Source organism: Phalaenopsis equestris, unplaced genomic scaffold (genome assembly GCF_001263595.1).
Source record: "Phalaenopsis equestris unplaced genomic scaffold, ASM126359v1 Scaffold000552, whole genome shotgun sequence".
NCBI lineage: Eukaryota > Viridiplantae > Streptophyta > Magnoliopsida > Asparagales > Orchidaceae > Phalaenopsis > Phalaenopsis equestris.
The window spans coordinates 1,630,318-1,650,993 of NW_018164992.1; the positions used below are offsets into that span (position 1 = coordinate 1,630,318).

At 37.9% G+C, this 20,676-nt stretch overlaps 1 protein-coding gene across 1 annotated transcript in view; it reads right to left on the minus strand.

Annotated features, from left to right (window-relative positions):
• The window catches only part of LOC110029156 (CSC1-like protein HYP1), a 57,179-nt gene that overhangs the window by 10,487 nt on the left and 26,016 nt on the right, over window positions 1–20,676 (minus strand). Inside the window, 4 exon segments of the mRNA XM_020731314.1 lie at window positions 2,991–3,224; window positions 3,756–4,025; window positions 15,740–16,016; window positions 17,900–18,198. Of these exon segments, the coding sequence (XP_020586973.1) occupies window positions 2,991–3,224; window positions 3,756–4,025; window positions 15,740–16,016; window positions 17,900–18,198 (1,080 nt within the window).

Sequence of the window (20,676 nt, forward strand, 5' to 3'; positions counted from 1 at the left end):
GCTGAAAACAAAGGTTAGCAAGGATGTTGCATAGCGGGTTCAAGAGATTCTAAAACTCCAAAATGAGGTTGACAAGGAGATTGCTAAGTGTAATTGTAAAATCAAGAACAAGTGAGTCCGGAAAGAAGTTGCAGTTACAAGGAGACCTCATGTGGATTCGACAGAAGGAGAGGTATCCAGTGGGAGCATTCAGGAAGCTTAACCCAGAGCATATGAACATTTCATAATACTTCGAAGGTTGAATGACAACACTTACAAGAACGACCTTTCAGAGGACTAAAACGTTTAGGCCTCATTCAATATCGTGGACCAGACATCGTACTCTGAGAACCCAAAAGCTTTGATGAATGAGGTTGAAGCTTTCCCCACCTTGGGAGACTGATGCGGGGTTTTAAAGGTGAGCTGAACCAGCCAGATGAACCGGTTGGCCCTCATGAAGGTGGGATTTGCCACCCACACCCCCCTTTACTTTCCCAATTCCTGGCTACTAAGAGTTCGCATTCATAAGGGGTGGAATTTGCCGCCCACTGCCTCCCTTCTCCTTTTTTGTTTCCCTTCTCCTTTTTTGTTTCCCATCTGCTTGGAGTTTATTTATATGCATGTCTGCTGAATTTAGGGTTAGATTATTGTCTCTTTCAAATTTCTGTGAGGAGTCTTCTTCCCCTTGTTAGGGTTAGATTCGACGTCAGGTGGTACTTCGATTGTATCATGCTCCGAGATGATGTTGTATCCTCTCTGATTTCCTCCTCCACTCTCCCTTATCTCCCTTAGCCGTTGGTCTGCACCCACATCTTCTAATTTTCCCACTGCCTCCCTTCTCCTTTTTTGTTTCCCTTCTGCTTTGAATCTATTTATATGCATGTTTGCTGAATTTAGGGTTAGAATATTCTCTTTCAACTTTTTGTGAGGAGTCTTCTTCCCCTTGTTGGGGTTGAATCCGACGTAGGGTGGTACTTCGGTTGTATCCTACTCCGAGATGATGTTATATCCCCTTCGATTTCCTGCACCCTCCCTTATCTCCCTTAGTCGTTGGCCTGCACCCACATCTTTTTATTTTCCCCTGTTGCCCCTTCTTAACATCCACACCCGCTGCCCAACCTATACTCTGCCACCTCCCTACCATTTTCCCTGAAGTACTGCAACCCTCATACCACCTTCCCCAACAGCCGCCACCACCTCCTTTCCCCCCTATAATTGCCGCCGGCTCTTCTCCCTGGTTCTGACCAACGGCCACCATACCACCCCATTCAAGGCACCTACTCTACACCTTCTACCACCACTACTCCCAACCACCTTGTCGACACCACCACTGCCCTCAAATCTCACTATCCGGCCTTAGCCGGAGATTGGTGTTTATTGTGTTTCTATTTCAGTTTTGGGTCGTGTCTGTAACCTTATTATTTGCTTAATAAATTTTTTTTTTTTCCATTACCATGGTTTTGATTATTATGGTATCACATCTTATACAAATACCAAGGTCAAAGCATGCATATTTGGACCATGGTCGTATCCTCATAATTCCAGCATGGCCATATCCCATAAATCCTGTACACATCACTGGGCCAAGCCGTATCCATAAAATTCCTGCATGCATTGTTGGTTTGTGACATATCTTGATAAGTCCAGCACACAAAGTTTAGACCATCATGGAAAACTTTCCTCAGATTTGTGTTAAAAAAAACGACTGTTGATGATAGAATCAAATTAGTTCAAGTATAGTGAGACCAACGACTACATTAAACAATTTAAGAAGTTTAGGGTCAAAATGGACACTTCAAGGAAGTTTATGAATCATTTTTACTATTAACTCAATATATTCATTTGCAATGTTAGTAGCAAGTGAACTACAATTAATGACTATGCAGCAAAACAATTTTACACATTGAAAGAATAAGAAATTGAATGAATGATCATAACCTTTTCAAAAAGAGAAAAGCCCAGTAATGCACCAATCTTTCTATGATTGGTCCCAAAAATCCAAGGCCAAAAGACAGGGATTACCATTTAATAAGAAGAGGATTGCAATAAATGCCTATAAGACTGGCTGCATGGCACATTTCATTTAGGTCAACAAAACGTTCAAATAACTAAAAAAATTTGGTGACCTTAATTTCGATAAAATAAGTACAGTCTTCACTCTAAATTGACGAAGTAGATACCAAATAGGTAGCAACATCAGAAAATTGACTGAGCTCCTAAATTTTTTAAGCCCCTTAACTTTGCAGAGAGTAAAATATGAATTCATGAAAGCATCAGAGCCTTTGTCGTTCATCAAGCATATTCCATAAGATTCAAAGGGAAGCAGGAGCGAACTAGCGAATCCCGCATAGTTTGGATTGGAATTGGGGTGTGAATCCATCCCATGAGAACCAAAGCTGAAATTTTCTAGTGAGTTGCACCACCTGCCTTATGGGGTATTGTTTCATGATTAGGGTTTTGATTGGTGTTTTAGTATAAATATGTTGCTTGAAAATTGGTTTGATAATTTTGGTTTTGATTTATGCAATAGAGATTGTTTTCTCTAATTCATTGAGTTGTATCTAGATCTTTACCAGGTGGTGAGCTTGTAGCCTGATTGGATAGAGGCGGTGATCTTTCCAAGACAATTGAAGATGTCCTACGCTGTCAGTTTTGCAGCCGACCAGCAGTTTTTCAATTCTGTCTTGTTGTCCAGCCACCAAGAAACCCAATTTCTCAACCGCCATCATCTTTTCACTCTCATTTCTGATTCAACAACTTATCTAACCCCTCCTTTGATTATCCCACACCGTTTAGTAACCCTAAATCGGTGTCACAAAGTTTTACACAACTTTATTTTATACACTAAACTCATTTCTTTGCACCATTCCTGCCAATATTTTCAATTTTTTTAAAGAACTTCAATACCAAATTTTTCATAAACTGAAGAACCCCATTTATCCAATAAATAAAAAATATAATTTACAGTGAAGGTTATGGACACCCCAAGAAACAAAAATAACATATATTACCTCCGCCGAAAAAGCCTGGAAGGTAGGTTGGAATCGTTTTCGGCAATAACCATGAAATACGAGTGTGACCACGGGAAGTGGCAAAAGAAGACTTGAAGCAAGAGGAAGCCTCTTCAGGCTAAATATCCCAAATGCCATAGTCTGCATAATTATTAGCGAGAATATAGTTGAATTGTGAACTATAGGCCAAAACTGTCCATCGGTTTCATACTTGGGCAAATACACATTTAATAGCTGCACAAGCACGAAGTAAAAAATCACATTACTAGAGAGTATATTTAGTAAATTCCCTAGCTTATAAATAGGAACACACTAACATAAGTTAATGAAGCATCAAGAATTTCATGTAGCTTTCAAGGGAACTCTCTCTCACATTAGCTTTTCATTTAGAACGGCTGGAATTTGTTCAAGTACACTTCGTTGTAGAGAAACACAATCAAGGATGTATTTGATAAAAGACAAGGATGATGTTTATTACAACAGATTAATTAATTTATTTCCTTCTTTATAGGAGGTAATTTGCAACTCTGACTTCTTTAGAGATCAAATTCAATAACATGTTGCTACTAATATGACGATCAAAGGTAATATCACTTGAACAAATAATTGGCGGTCACATTTTATATATTATAATCTTACTCCAGGGTATAGGAATATTACTGGAACTTAGAAACGGCAAGATAAAATTACAAAATTATTGTGAATAAATAGTAATTAAATTAAAAATTAATTGGCTGATACAGCATTCAGAATGTAGACTCTCACCTGATTTCGATAGATTATATACCCAATGCAGAAGAATACCAATATAAATGGAAGAATCAACGGGGATAACAAGAAATAAATGAGCCCGATAAGTAGAAATAACAGAATTCTGGGAATTTCACTGTGGTAAGTCATGGAGGGTGCTTGCAGTTCATCATCAAAGCATCCTGAACAATCACCTATCCAATCACAAAGAAGAGCAACCACGCGCGTGAGTTCTTTTGATAAACTTGTCCAGGATGTCACAACATACGCTATATAAAAGGTGGCCTACACAACAGAAACAAAGAAAAAAGTACATTATTATTCTTTGACCAAAAGGCTGCAAATATTTGTAAATTTCTGTAAAAACTACATTTCTTGTGTATTTACATATCTAAAATACTACTCAAATTTTAAACATCACATCAAAAATACCACAACCAGTTCCTTTTAAAGATAAAATACACATTTTCATACATAAATTTACGACAATAAGTATAAATATCAAACTTTGGGTGTTAGATAAGTAAATACATAATGTAAATTTCACAAATAATTGTCCCTTTGCCATCATATTGGAACTTGGCTTCCATTAGACGATTGAGGAACGCTTTAAGGTAGAATCAATGGCTGCTAGAAGTACATTTCTTAAAGCATGGGTAAACTTACTGTATTTTTTTCTTATATATGCTGATAACTATGCCAGTTGGATCAAGACGAGGTAACACCGTGATGGAAGTTAACTTCATATTAAAATAATCATCTGATTTTAGAATTCTTAATGAAGTGTAATGTTAAGCGAAAGAAAGAATGTCAACTCCAATGATGCAAATACTAATGAGAATCCAATGCCCTATGATTCTGGAACTAGTAGGGGAATCAGTAGAAACACCAAGAACAATATTTCATTAGCATTAAAATAAGATTATATCATGACTCAAACGGAAATAACAACACAAAATAGGAAATGACGTCAATAACACTTCTAAATGTATTCCAACGGGTGGTGGAGATCAGCAAGGTGTCGGGATGGCTGGCGAGGGTGGTGACAACAACAAAGTGCTGATGGTAGCGAGCGGAAGAGGCGAAAATGTAGGGCCAACAAGTGGGAAGGGCTCTAAGTGATTGGCAATGGTAGTGTGGTAGTTTGGGAGAAGCTTGTAGTGGTCAGCGTCTAGGGAGGGTGAAAGAGAAAGGCTGGGGAAGATACAATCACCACCTCAGAAGGAATACAGCTGGAACACCATGACTTCCTTGGATATAACCCACAAAGGGAAAAGAGACTCCACATAGAAAATCTGATATTAAACACTCAAAACTGACTCTTCACACACCTATGAAAGCAATTTATAGGCTCCCCTAGATGGGAGAAGCTTCTACACAAAGGAAAGTGGTGCAATAGGCAAGAAGAATCCGAAAAACTCTTCTTAGAAGAGATTCGGTGCGAAATAGCCCCTTTGGAACGCGAGATTTCGTGATCCCTCTTCCTTGTACTCGCGTTGGTTCTCCTACTGTCACGGCTTCGCGTGGCTTCCTTGCTCCTGTGATGCTTTGCATGGTATTGTGATCCGCGTCCCTCTCCTTTGTGCGGGATTGAAGCCTCGTGCTAGGGCCACAGTTAGCGCCCCGATACAGGGGCGCCTACATCAGTCTTCCAAGGTTGGGGGAGCTTCGACGTCATTCGTCAAAGCTTCTGGTTCTCCCCCACCATTCCCAGTTCCCACTAGCGACTCAATGTCGCCTGAGGTATTTGAGGATTTTCCCGCACTTATAAGCAAATGTCAATATCGATTTGTCTTCCCGAGGCTGTGGACCACACCTATATTGTGAATCTTCAAAAAGTAACCCACAAACGGTTCAAACGGACGTATAGTGCAGATAATCGGGCTCTTATCGCCAGCGATGGTGTTGTTGGTATGGCGTTGTCCTAACATAACCATAGATGTATTTGTCCTTGTATCGGAGGCAAGTGTATCTGTCCCCGCGTCTGGTGTCATCATTAAAACTGGTTCCATTAACGTTGTTTTGCTGAAAAGGGATCCTGTAACCTCAGACTCTATCGAAGAAAGAAGGGTCCTTGGTGAAAGAATAAGTGTTTTTATTTTCGTCATGACGAGTCCTTCGATTATATTGTTAAGGCTATCCTAATAAGAGGTTACAGGCATCCAATTGCAGCTGGCCTCCGATCGAAAATTCTACCCAACATCTTCGATCGATGCTAACCAAATTCACTTTCTTCAGCCACATCAGCGAATATGGCTGAGAATGTTTCTGAGTTGTGAGTCTTAATTTCTATACCGTCTATGTCGACACCACGTTCTTGTTGTTTTCACCATCGATAATGAAACTGCATACATTTTCGTTCACTGTGCACCAGACATAGAATACGTTGTGGCGCAACCACTAAAAATCCCTCGTGTCCTCGGTTTGAAAGATTCATCGAATCATGAGTGCCTTTCCTTCATCTGAGGAAAGTTGATACTCGGCCCTCTTCATCGCTAATTTCTTCTACAGTTCCTTGATCTGTGAGTGTGACTACCTTGCTCGTGGGGCAGCTGAAGGCAATGTAGTCATAGCTATCGCATCGGTAGCACTTCTTGGCTGGCATCGTGTTGGAGGAGTTGCCTTTCTACTGTTTCTTTCCACTTTGATCCGTAGTTTCATTCCCCTATCTGGGCTTGCCTGTGTCTCAAGAGAGAACCTTATTAGTCATTTTAATTATAAGTGACAGTCTGCTTGAAAGTTTTTGTTTGAAAGATGATTTTTGCTGACTCTGCTTTTGTTGTCTTTCCAACTTCAAGGCTAAATTTTGAACATCTCCTAGTGTTTAGTATGATTGCAGTTGTACCACATTGTTGATGGCGGGTTTCAGATCCCTGAGATATCTAACTATCGTATGTTCCTTTGACACTGTCATCTCACATTTTATTTGCAAGTGGTCGAATTGGATAATGAACTCTTCAACTGAGAGATCCCTCTACTGCAAGTTGTGGAGTTTTAAAAACATATCCTGACGATAGTGGGGTGGGAGGTACTTTTTCTGGATTAGCTTCTTCATCTTCTCCCACCAAGTGATCTCTTCACTGTTCTCTTTTCCTCTGCCTCTACACCCGTTGGTCTTCTCGTAGATTTTTATATTAAAAAATCATTTAACTGATTGCAGCCAGTTAATAAACTCATTGAGATCCATGCTACCCGCGGATTTTGGGAGACCCATCTTGATGTCATAGTACCTCTGACCTCCATAAGGAGGCCCCTTCTCTCGGCCTCCTTTGGTATTGGATACCAAAACGGTGTGGTCAATATTCCTCATCACTATGATCTTCCAAGTTGAACGAATTCATCTCTTCGTCATTGTCTTCTCTTTGACTCTCTTGATCACAGACGAAGGTAACTTCTTCTTGGTTTTCATAATCTAGCTCGGCTAGTCTGTGTAGACATCGAATTCCTCACTGAATATCTTCCCGAGTCGAGTCGGGTGTACCTCTTCAAGGTGGCATCGCTAAGGAATCAAAAAAAAAAGGGTGGAGATGCAACGGGTAGACGTGGAGGCTGGGAAACCCTATAATAGGATTAGGGGATGAGCTAGCTCTGATACCAAATGATACCGGAACTAATAGAGGAATCAGTAGAAACACCAAGAACAATCATTCATTAATATTAAAATAAAATTACAACAACACAAAATATGAAATGACACCAACAACACTTCTAAATATATTCCAATGGTTGGTAGATAACAGTGAGGTGGTTGGGATGGCTGGTGGGGGTGGTGACAGCAACAGGGTGATGGTGGTAGCGACAGGAAAATGCGGAACTATAAGGGCAGCAAGTGGGAAGGGTTGTAGGTGGTCCTCAGCGATAGTGTGGTAGTTTGGGAGAAGCTTGTAGTGGCTGCGGCTAAGGGGAGTGAAAGAGAGGTGTAAAAGATAAAAGTAAAAGATACAAACACTACCTCAGAGAGGACACAACCGAAGCACCATCACCTCCTTGGATATAGCCCAAAAGGGAAAACACAGAAGATTTGAAACTAAACACACTTAAAACTTACTCCTCACACACTTAGAACAACAATTTATAGGCTCCCCTGGACGAGGGAAGCTTCTACACAAAGGAAATTGGTGAAAAACACGAGTAACCCGGAAAACTCTTTCCAAAAAAGATTCGGTGCAAAATAGCCCCTCTAGATCGTGAGAGTTCGCGATCCCTCTTCTTTGTACTCGCGCGGGCTCTCTCGTTGTAGCGGCTTCGTGTGGCTTCCCTGCTCCTGTGATGGTTTGCGGGGTATCGCGATCTACTTCTCTCTCATTCGTGCGAGATCGCGATCCCGCAATTCCACAAAGCTTTGTGGGTTTGAGGACCCGTTGAATCTAAGCCTCGTGCTAGGGGCAAGATTACCGCCCTACTACAAGGGCGCCTATGAGCGCCCGCGTCATCCTATTAGCCACATGATTCATCTAAATGGTGGGTGAGTCCACGCTAGGATTTGACTGAAATGCGAAATCATTGGCAAACATGAGAATATTTGATATCGAAGTTAACCCAAATAATTATTATTAAAAGCAAATATGTGATTACAACTCAAACGCATTTGAAAGAGAAAATGACAATAGACGACACGTAGACTCCCACAAGTGAATCTTAAGGTGGCGGTGGTGACAGTTAGCAGTTTAGAAAGGTGATGAGTGGAAAAAGCAAGAAGAGCGCAAGACAAGCGGCGACACCTAGCTGTTTGTGTGGCAGCAACAAGGCAGGCGGATGGACAGCAAGGAAAGGCATGTCAAACAACAGCAATTTGCTGTTTAGGGGTGGCAGCAGCAAGGTAGAGATATTTTGGAGCGGCTGTGAGGGTTGACAGATGGTAAGAATGGCTGAGACAGCAGGGTAATGGCAATAGCAAGGGGTAGGGAGGGGTAGGGAGGGGTAGGGACGGCTGGGGGTGGAACGGGCAAGGACAGCAACTCCTTGCAGTCCAAAATGGCAACATCAAGCCGAAACGTAGATGGCAGCAGCTGGAAGATAGGAAAACTGCACGGAAAAAAGCAGCAAGTGGTTGTTCAAGGGTGGCTGCAACAATGGAAGGCGGCCGGAAGCGATGTAGGGAAAATACAAAAGGGGATAAGGAACATGATCATTACTTCGGGAACGAGATACCAGTGGAGCACCACCCAACCCCTCGGATATAGCCCTTGTGGGGAAAATAGAGATGTTGGTGGTTGTCTCGAAAAAAACTCTCAAAAAAACTAAGAATCATAACCCTACTGCACACATTTCAGGAAAGGACTAAAAAAAATAAAAGATAAAAAAAAAGTATAATAAAGAAAAATGGGACTGTTTTGGAGTCCTGTCATTGAATCCCGAGGTAGCAACTATAGTACCACGAAAATTTTTTGCGAGAAAGCTCCTGCATCAATATCTTTATGCTAAACTCATGTTAATCCTAGGGGATGAGGACAACAAGATTGGTCGAAACTCAAAAGTTTGCAACCAGAATGAACATCCATCAACCGCTAATTGTTTGGCTTGATCTTAAAGTGAAATAAATGTCAGCTTCCATAGTATGGCAAAGGAAGCTAAACACCGGCCTAATAGGATAGTTACACTGATTTTGACTGTTCAATATGTACTCTATCTAAAAAATAAGGCAAATATTGCAAATCAAGCACAAAAGAGAGAAAAAACATTTTCTGGTAATATCAGCCACGTCAACGACAACAAATGTTACTATCTTTAGTGTGAAGGTAGAGCTAGATCCCTAAGGGTAGACAAGGTTAAATTTTCTCAAGGAATTAGATCTAACCAAAGCAAAAAAGCAATAAAAAATCTCTGTACCCATGGGGTAAAAGCCAGACACACCGAGCAAATTCAGCCTATCTATATACTATACATGTATATTGTCAGAGAGAAAAACCTTGTGCTGTAAATCATATTGAATAAATAAAAGGAACGTATATATGAAAATTCAAAAAATAAAAACTAACATTAGTAACTTTTCAATCTAAGAGTTTACTATGCCATCTTTCCAATCTTAAAACTTCCCTGATAACATTTATTTTAATGTGCTTCCATGTTAAAAGTAAAGCATAAAAATAAAAATAAAAAGGAAGGGCATCCTCTTCAGGACATGAGTGTTAAGATAAGTGTAAATAGCATAAACACTAGTAAACTTAATTTAAATAAAGCAGCATTTACAAGGCACACAATTCTAATCTATTTACATTTCTCACACCTAAACTACAATATTTACACACATAGTATTGTTGACCTCATTTTGAGGTCATTACTCTTTTCCTTAGGATCCTAGGATCTAGCTCTAGAGGTTCTTATTGACTATCTTAGAAAACTAGAATTGGGACCCACTCTTTTTAGAAATTTCAACCACTTCCTATTTCTCTTGCGGTGTCTCGCATTGATGATCTCAAAACCATCGTCCTATGGTCGAGTGGTAAAGGACTATCGTGTGGAGATTCAAGGTGAAGTTCCTAATAGGATCTCAAGCCCTAAGAAAACCACTTCAGAACTTTATCATCAAACATGTACACCAAATGTACAAAATTCACCAAGTCGCACAAAATCGAACTTAAATTGAGCTTAAGGATGGGTGAAAATGCGAACTTCTCCGGACGACCTCCAACGACAAAATGGACCGTGTCAACGCGTCCGGGACACCAATTTTAGTAAGACACCCATATTGTCATATTTTCGACACGTGCAAAATTGCATGCAAATCGATGAATCCGTCAAAACGACTTCCGGCGGTGAAACGGACCGCACCAGCGCGTCCGGAACGTCAGAATTACCTAAAAAGGACAAAAATTTTGTTATGTTTTGACGCACGAATAAAAAGTACGAATCAAATTTTATTTTAAGGAATACTAAATATTTTAAATATTTTATTACTTATAATATTAAAATTATAATCCTAAACCCTATTTACCCCTTACCCGCGCACTTAAACCCCATTTGGCCCGTCCCATGGCTTAATCCCGCAACGCTCATCCTACTCCCCTCGCGTGCCCTAGCTCCCGTGGACGATCCACGCGGTTGTCTCCTCTCCCCCTCTCGACTCTTCCCCTTCTTCACGCAGCCGCTACTCTTCGGCTCTCCAATTGCAAGGGCCAAGCTGGATAACCTTTTTTCCTTCTCGAGGTTTTAATTTCTCCATCTTTATTATGATGATTCCATCTTTGTTGTTCTATTCAACCACGAAAATGATGGCAGGTGGTTGTCCCCTCTCTTCTCTACCTATAAAAAGACTTCATAGAGCACTGTTTTGGGTTGTTAAAAATTTCTTGAGAGAAAATAGAGGTTGTGATTTTACTGATTGAGATTTTTAGGGGAGAAAGCTTTGTCGAAATCCTTTCTATACTAAGTTCTCGTGCGCTGGGAGTGTGGAGCATTCGTGGGTTGCTGTTTTCTGAAACTTTTAGGAAGGGCAGCTTTGTTGAAATCTTCTCTAAGTTTGATTCTTGTGCACGGGGAGTGTGAAAGATTTGTTGGTTTCTGTTTCTTGAAGTCTTTAAAAGGAGGATTTCTGTTGGAGTGGTTTTCTTGAATTTGTCTTATAATTTTGCTTTAAATTTTCATAAAAGAGGTATTATTCTTCTCTCCTCTATTCTATATTGTTTATGATGGCATCCAAAAATGTTTACTCTTCTAAAGTATGTGGAAACAATATTTGGGCTTGTTCTGAAATTTAAGCATGAAATGGTTTTTGGGAACATTAAAATAGAGCATGATATGGCTGCCTTCTTTTCTTTTTCTGCTGAAGATATATGGAAAACATGTTTAGGTTCATTCTCACATGCAAATTTTCTTCTTACACTTCTATTATTTTTATACCTACATGCAAGAAATTATGGCTTTCTTTCTTTGTTCCTTGTTGAAGCAATTTACTGTTAAAAAAAGGATGATTTGTTTAGGGAAAAAGATTATGTTTCTTTCCTGCTTAAGATGCATAAAAAGTTATGAATATGAATTTTGGATTGATGCTTGCTCATCTAGAATCTATGTTGGAATCCATTTTTATGTTGAAGCATATGTTGACACAACATATGCTGACACAATACTTTGAAATATGAGGCTTCAAGGGAAAATATTTTTAGTTGTTTTAACCCATTTGTTGGGGCACGATTTTGGCTCTTTGGAGTTGGATCCTTGCTGAAACTATTCTCTGTTTTGGCCCATTTGAAGGGCTCGGTTTTGGCTCTTTGGGATTGGATCCTTGCTGGAATTTTTGCTTCTGATTTGACCTTATGTAGGGCTCGGTTTGCCCATGTGTTTGAGTTCGATTTTGGCCATGAGAAGTGGAAATTATGTATGAAAATTTCTTTATTTTTGGCCCCTTTGGTGAGCTCGGTTTTGGCTTCTTTTAGACTGAATTTAACTGAAAGTTTTACATTAATTTCGACCCACTTAGTGGGCTCGGTTTGGTTTCTTTTGGTATCATGTCTTGGCTGAAATATTTGTTGTTTTTGGCCCCTTTTATGGGCTCGGTTTTGCCCCTGTGCTGGACTTGATTTTGTCCCTTGGTGGGTTCAGTTTGCCCCCTCTATTGGGCATGATTCGGTTAGAGATTATTCTTTAACATTCCTCTCAAGTTTTTTAATGGTAATCAATTTTGTCATCCCAAAATTCATGATTTCAATGACTGCCTCTATGTGGTGGTGTTTGATATAAGTAAACTAACTTACTATCATGCCGTATGTGATGTAAACGGTTTCAGTCCTAATGATCTATAATAGTTTGTCCACACTTTCTTATGTATATCAAAAGCAATACAATAGCAATATCTATAGTGGTTTTCTTTTTGGCCGTGAGTCTTTATATTACGGCTTGTGTTGTGGTTGGCTGGAACGTAATTTTCTTCTCATTTTTCCCTGGCTATGAGCTTTCTCCTATGAATCTTTTATGATTAAAAAAATGGTTGGATTGGGCCGGGTTTTCTCTTCACTGTCTCTAGCCGTGAGTCTTCATATCTTGCTTGCCCCTTTGCTGTGAAGTCGGTTCAGTGATTGCGTTAGCTGCTGCCTTTACCTGAGAGCATTCACGCGAGATTCCTTTATTTTATTTGGTTGTTCCTGGCTTTCTCCTTTGTTGTGAGGCTGATTTCGTGGCGTTGGCTGCTGCCTTTGGTCGTGAGTCTTACTGGGTGTTTACTGCCTTTGTGGCTTTCCTCTTGCTGCCCTTTACCTGTGACCCTTACTGTTGTAGTTTATGTTGTAGTTGGCTGGGATTTAATTTTCTTCTTATTTTATCCTGGCCATCAGTTCTTCCTATGGTTAGAGTTCTTTCTATGGTTATTTTATAAGAGAGTTCTGTGGAGGTTTAATATTAAAGTTTCGATAACATAAATACTACATTTGGGTTCAGACTTGGGCATGTGAGTACATATAGGTGATGGAGTCATGAGTACAGTGTTATGTTCGTTCTTGGCCCATTTCAATCTATTTGAAACAAAAATTTGGAGAGGATAACCTTCTTGGGTTGATCCAATTATATAAAATTCGAGAAAATGATATTTTTTTTTGGATTAATTCAAGGATCTTAGGCTCTCACCCTTTTCTTTCGATCTTTTGGGTGGATCAATTCTTCCTCTCTCATCCCTAATTTTATTCATTTTTTTTTTTGCTTCTTGGTTCGGTTTGCTTCTTGGTTCGGTTTTCTGTGCTGCTTATATCCGACACATAAGTGCTCATATATAGTCTTTTGTTATATATAAAACAATCAAGCAACGTCACAAGTTGGTCGGTTTTGTTTTGGGGCTTAGGGCGATGCCAGTAGTAGAGCAAAATGATATTTCATCCTACAACATCAGGACTCAAATCTGGGACATGATGAACTGTGGGATGAAAGTATCATTCACCGACATAAGACTAGCGTGGGACCCATACATTCTTAGGTTGTTAACGGTCTTACGTCCAATGACGTGATCGACTTGTGGACAACTATTCATCTTTCAAAATTGATAAAACAAATTGATAATAACATATACAATGTTTTATAAAAAAATAATAATATTATTTTTTATTACAAAATTAATATAATTTCTTTTTTGTATGTCTGAAATACATGTGCATGCTAAAATATAAATTTTAATGTGTTACAACTTGGTTGTGCACTTGTTGATTAACGATACTAGGCTAAGGAGTACCCTCCTAAGTTGGGTTTAGTATGACATCCTTCTAGTGGAGTGACAGACTTTATACATCCGGGTGGCCGATAGTAGCATTTGACGTCCCTCGAGTACAAATATATATATTTGAGTCTAGCCCAGACCCGAGTGTTTACGGTCCCCTCTTTTCGGATTTTTCGTATATTTTATTCAAAACTTTTGAACAAGAATTTTTGGACAAAGTACTCATTGTCTTTTCTTCGGGATTTTCCCAAGGTTTTGATAGTTTTATTTGAATTGTTACTCGTCAATTTTCTCGAGTTTTCCGTCGTGGATTATTTGTCAATTTTCTCGAGTTTTCCAGGCAATGTTTCTTTTGTTTATACAGTGAATAAAAGCTAGCTTAAAGAAGCAGCGGGTCTCTCAAATATACATGTTTGACATTATAACATTATATTTCACAGCATGTTTTATTGATTTGATATACATTATGCCTTAGTATAAGAAAACCTAGTGATTACTAGGATTAATAACAAACTTGAAGTTGCTACGACGAAGAACTTGGATCGAACATTGTGGGCAGCATGACGAGGACATACGGAGGACCACTTCAAGATGAATCCGCAACATCAAAACACATTCACAACACCGACCATTTTCTTTAGTTTAAACAACTCATAGGATTTCGAGGTGGTTTGTCTAGCGCAACGAAAACCCTCACATATCACTTTTAGGCTTTTGCATAACCCTGTTGTGCAGTTATAAGTCCTAACACTTTAGGATTCTGAGGATATCGTACGGTACAGTGTAAATCCTTCTATCTCTTTAGGTTATTTGCACGATCTGATATTGTGCAAATGTAAATCCTAAATTCTAAATAAATCGCAGGATTAAACATTAAATAATATCATTTCAAAGATATAATGCCAAATAATATGATAGTAGGGAAGTCACCGGGGTTTCCCCTGGATTTGTGATATCCCCTATGCTTCGCTCCTTTGGATTCTTTAAAATAATTGTTCCTATTTTAAGTCACTCTCATTTGATTTTCTCATGTCCAATTTTGGAAACCTAAACTTTGAAATCTTGAAAGCAAAATCACTGATCTTAATCGAGAGTTTTCTTGAATGATCTCAATCATTTGAGATGTAATTAATTATAGGCCTTGCCTCTATAGAGAACTTGAAACCTAGGTAAAATAAACTCTATCTAATTCTTATATTAGGTAGGGAAACTTGTTGGCCTCATATATAATATTTTGCAGACCAAACAGATGTCATAAATTCTTTAGTTTAGGTGATTGAGCCTACTACAAGTGATATATTTATTCTTCGGGATAAATATATTACTCGTGGTATCGTGCTCTTAGTCATCCAAAAGTCATCCAAACTATCCAAAATGTGAGACTAGCTTGGTCTCATTTATTTTTAAATTAAAAAAGTTACTTTCAAAAATTAAATTTACATCAAAACTATTTTCATATTTATAAAACTCATCTCTTTTTCAAAAAATAAATTCATAAAACCAAGTTTTAAAGTTTTAAAATTAAAATAATGGACAAGCACTCAAATATTTAATATCACATGGAAAAAAAATTTATTACCACTTTTAAAGTGAAATACACATTTTCATGCATAAGTTTAAAGCACCAAAGTGCTCAATATGTAAATATGGAAGTTTAGGTGTGAGATATGTAAATACATAAGAATTGTGTGATAGGTATGCAAATTTCACATATTTTTTTGTGCTTACATGTTGAAAGTAAATCATAAAAGTGAAAAGATAAAGAACATACTCTTTAGGAAAAGAGCAGTTAAGTGTGAACAGCATAAAAACTAGTAAACTTCTAAAAAAAATTTAAAAAAGAAAACGGAGCAAACAAACTCACTTGTGTTGGCACATTAACTGCTAGTTTCCAAGGAATAACCTTTGGTTCAAAGAATATTTGAAATTGGCTAGTAACAGATCCAGTAAGAACATTTGCAAAGAAAGCATTCCATATCGTAAACCAGAGCATTTTACTGCATGCACTCTTTTCAATCCCACTATGGGAGATATTTCCTTGCATTGTAGAGAAAATCTTCATGATTGGAGGCACAATGGAGAAAAACAACTGAAGAATGAGACTAGGAAGATATCCCGTTATTACTTGACTAACAACAGATCTGCAATGTTGGAAGTATGGTTAAAATATAAATACGCTTGAAATTACTATGAGAGTCTAATCATAGTAATGATACTAAACTAAATATGATGACAAGTGATCAGATTTTAAAGTAATATTTCGTTATTACATTAAATAGCCTGTTTGTGATGCAGGAAAATATATACTATTTTATTTGTAATAAAGACTCCTGCAGGCTTATGTCAATATCTTCAAGTAGCAAACTGCAAAGATAATCTGCTACTTCTCAAAGAAAAGGACAAGAACTTGAATGTTCTACAGCAATTACATACACAGCACTCAAAATATTGCTATTTACAAAACTAGCACGCTCTTTCATCTATTTTCAAATTCTCACTCAAATATCAAAATTCACTATAAAATCCCAGCATATATTTTTCATTATTATGAAATTCCCAATGGTTTGATTGGGGCACGCTTAAATGCATTAGATCGGTGGTTCAAAAAATTTTGTGGGTGCTTGTTTTGTATATAGCAATGTTTCAAGTGCTATGCAAGAAAAAAATCCCCAAGCACCATTAATAGTCCAGCATCTCTCCTTTGAACTTTCAAAGATTGCATGCGTTTTCGACTTTGTACATACATATATAACTACATGTTCACATATTCAATAGAAGATGTTTCTGTTAATGTACATCCACACGTGCACATATATTCCTACATGATAGATTTTAAAAAAAAGAAATTTCTAGTTTTGGGAAAATTCTAATGTTGTCAATACATACTGGCATGGCAGTTTTGGACTTGAAAGTATATGAATCAATGAGAAAAAAAGTCCTCAACGGTGAATTTCATTGTTATTTGGCCAGATTTTTTAAAAAAGTGCAAACAAATCAGCAAAATTCCATTTACTATTCATACACTTCTTCCACTAAAATAAGTTTTAAGCTATTAACATTCTGGGTATCCTGATGCCTGATAATGTCTGTGTTGCACTAAACAGATGTTCAAAATATAAGAAGGCATTTCCTTCCAAAAGTCCCCCCTTTATTTGTTCAGTAATTTTTCTACTACAAAATACTAACTGAAAATGCATTTCCGTTAGTAGCCAATCATATATTTGTGGTAATCTATTTAAACTCATTAAAATAAAGAATAGGTTGGAAGGCTAAACATTTCTTTCATGAATGATATTAAAAGAAAGTAAATCTGTATTATAGAGAAAAAAAGGCAAAATGATCGTCCATTATTTGTATGGCCTATTTAGAGTTAAACTATATAAAATATCTAATTTAGTCCCTTAAATGTTAAAGAATAGCCAAAATGATGCAGTCATCAAAATGATGAAAATTAAAATTAAAGTTAACGTATGCTGTTAAAATAAGAGTTTTTAAGAAGTACATAATTTTCTTCAAATTTTTACAATATCCAATCTCCTATTTACTATGTTTGGTATATATCCTATCAATAATATTTCAAATATCTCTTACTGCATTTTCAAATGCTCTGCTATTAAATTTATAAAATTTAACAATTATTATTAATAAATTTACTACAAAATATCTTAAACTTTAAGAAAATGGTTTTTGGATTTTGTCAGAATATCAGAAAAACGTAAGCTTCTAATTTTAGTATTATCCATCAACTTAACTTATATTTTTCATTAATATTAGTATTGTCACCATCTTGACTCCAATTTTACAAGTCAAAAGCCAGAATTAGACAATTTATATGATATGGCACTAAAACGATCCCTTATAAATGGTCTGCAAGACATTTCAGATATAAACTTTCATTCTTGAGTTTCATTGTCAAAAGAGCATAAATAAAAAAATATAAAATAAATAAAAACAAGTAGCAAGGAATAACAACATTTGTTGAAACAAAATTAAAAGGGCCTCTGACATTATCTCTTATACTTACATCTGGAGTATGTTTTTCAGAAAAGGAAACAGCGTCTCTAACTGATCCAAATTGGTAAGTCCCTGGACAAATGCAACTGGAAGCAGGAATAAAATTGTCAGAATAATCGACGCCACTAAGACCAATAGCTTGAAAATCCATCTCCTTATAATCGATGAAGAAAAAAGAGGCCAATAAACATCATGTGGTTCGGGAGCTTTCTCCGCTACCCATTCAGTAGGATTAACAGATTGTCGAATGTGGAGTGCCGTTGAAGCACCATAACGTGATTTAAAGCAGACAAATGCAGCAGAAACTTCCTAAGAAAATAGCAGAAATAAAAAAAAATGGAAAGAATACTATCTATGAAGGATTAAAACAATAAGATAACAGCTAAAAGTTTGGCATTTTACCTGCATAATTGCCACCAAAATTACTATTCATGCCAATCAAATTTAATAAAAAGGGGCATTTAATACAAAGCACACAATTCTTATATATTTACATATCTCACACCTAAACTTTCAAATTTACACACAAAGCACTTAAATCTTTAATACCACATAAAAAATAACACTATTAACACTTTTTAAAAGTGAAATATACATTTGCATGCAAATGTTTAAAGCACCAAAGTGTATGTATTTAAATATGAAAGCTCAGATGTGAGATAGATAAATAAATAAGAATTGTGTGCTATGTATGATACCAGAGTTAACCCAAATCACAATCGAAACGAAAATATTATTGTTGAAATTCAAAGGGGAAAACAGGAAAGAAAATACAACACAACTTGACTCTCCGACTGTGAGAGGGCTAGGATGGCAGATAGGTAGCTAGAGGCGTGTATGTGGGGGTTGCGGTCAGGTTAGCAATAGGGCGAGTGGTTTTCGGTTGCGTTTTGGTGGGTGGTTTGCGCAAGTGAGGTTGTTTGTAGCCATGTTTGTGAGTGGAACAATTAGAAGGGAAGCAAAAGCGCAGGTTTGCCTAGTGAGGGTGGTTATGTGAGTAAGGCGAAAGAAAGATTGCAGAAGGGAATTGGGAAGGACAAATATCCCCGCGGGATCGAGCTACGGCCGGAGCACCACTCGGACCCGTTGAGACGATCACCATCTCAGATGAATTACCCGTCGACAACAAGCTGAACAAAATTCTCAAATGCCAAAAACTGAACCCTCACACCAAACAACAACATATTTATAACAAACTAAGATAACTAGGAAAAGAGGAAAAGAAGAAGGCAACAACCCTCCAAACACTAATTAGGGTCGGTCGGTTCAGCCTCCCCGCTAAACCGACAGGACTCTTGCTAAACTGGGGTCGATTCAGTCTTAGCAGTCGCCTTGTCTCAGTCTCCTGGGGTTGGGGGAGCTTCAACTTCATTCGTCGAAGCTTCTTTTTTCTCGTCTGTGACCCTAAGAGCTTTTGGATCCCACTGATGACTGCCCCGTCTCCCGATGCATTTAAGGAGCCTTCCCCATTCGCCACAGCGATTCATATCGGCTAAATCTTCTAGGAACTCACTACTAAACTGACCTGGGTTCACGTGTCATGCATATACTGCTGAATTCGCTAACCCAAGGTTGGTTCACCCTGATCTGATGTGACGGTAGTTTGAATCTCTCCAACCGGTTGTGGCCATGGCTGTAAGGTATTGATCCTGAATCTCTACGACCGGCGGTGGCATTGGAGGTAAGGTATAGACCTTGGTGTAGCCTCATAAACATTTCCTGACGGTACTGGGGTGACAGGTATTTCCTCTGCATCTCTTTTTTCATCTTTTCTCACTTTGTAATATTATCATTGTCTTCTCTTTTTCCGCTTCTGTTAGTTTTCCCACCACAAAGAGGCAATCTTCTTTAACTTGATGGTTGCTAGTTTTACCCATTTATCCTCTGGCACGTCCTTATACACAAGAATTCGCTCGACATATTGCAGTCACACAAGAAAGTCATTTGGATTCATACCTCCATCAAACTCTGATAGATCTACTTTAATGTTGAAATCCCTATATTTTCCATATGTGGTCTACTTTCTCGGCCTTCTCTGGTAAGGAATTCTGAAGCGTCAGGGATTGTATTCCTCATCACTGATGTCTTCTCTTTGAAACGAATTCAGATCCTCATCAAGTTCTCCTTGTTGAATCTCAAAATTTTGATTGAGGATAATCTCCTTTAGGGCCTCTTCATTAGTCTCTATAAACCTTACTAAAGACGACGAATCACACTCGGTATCTCATCCTAGGGTGGCATGGTTGCAGTTTGGAACTTGTGGGAGTGTGAAGGGTATTAGGTGGTAGGAAAGAAATTTCTTGGTTGGCAAATGTTAAGAAACCCTAAGATAGAGCTAGGTTAGGCTAACTCTGATATAATAGGTACCGAAGTTAATCCAAACCATAATAGAAATGGAAATATTATTGTTGAAATTCAAAAGGGTTACAAACGAGATTAAAACAGAAAAGGAAATACTACACAACCCAACTCTCCAGTTAGAGCAAGACGAGACGGTTAGTGGATAGCTATGAGAGGGCTGAGATGGTCGGCGGCCGACTGGAGGGGTGTCGGCACTTAAAAGAGAAAGAAAAAGATTGTTTGGGGGGTCGCCCGTAAGAAGCTGTCGGCAGCCGGAATCGGAATCCCGTCACCCGCTTCGGAATGACTTTTTAATTTACGTGTGTATATATATATATATATATATATATATATATATATATATATATATATATATATTTATATAAAAATATAAAAAAAAAAAAAAAAAAAAAAAAAAAAGAGAAAAAAAAACAAAGAGAAAAATAT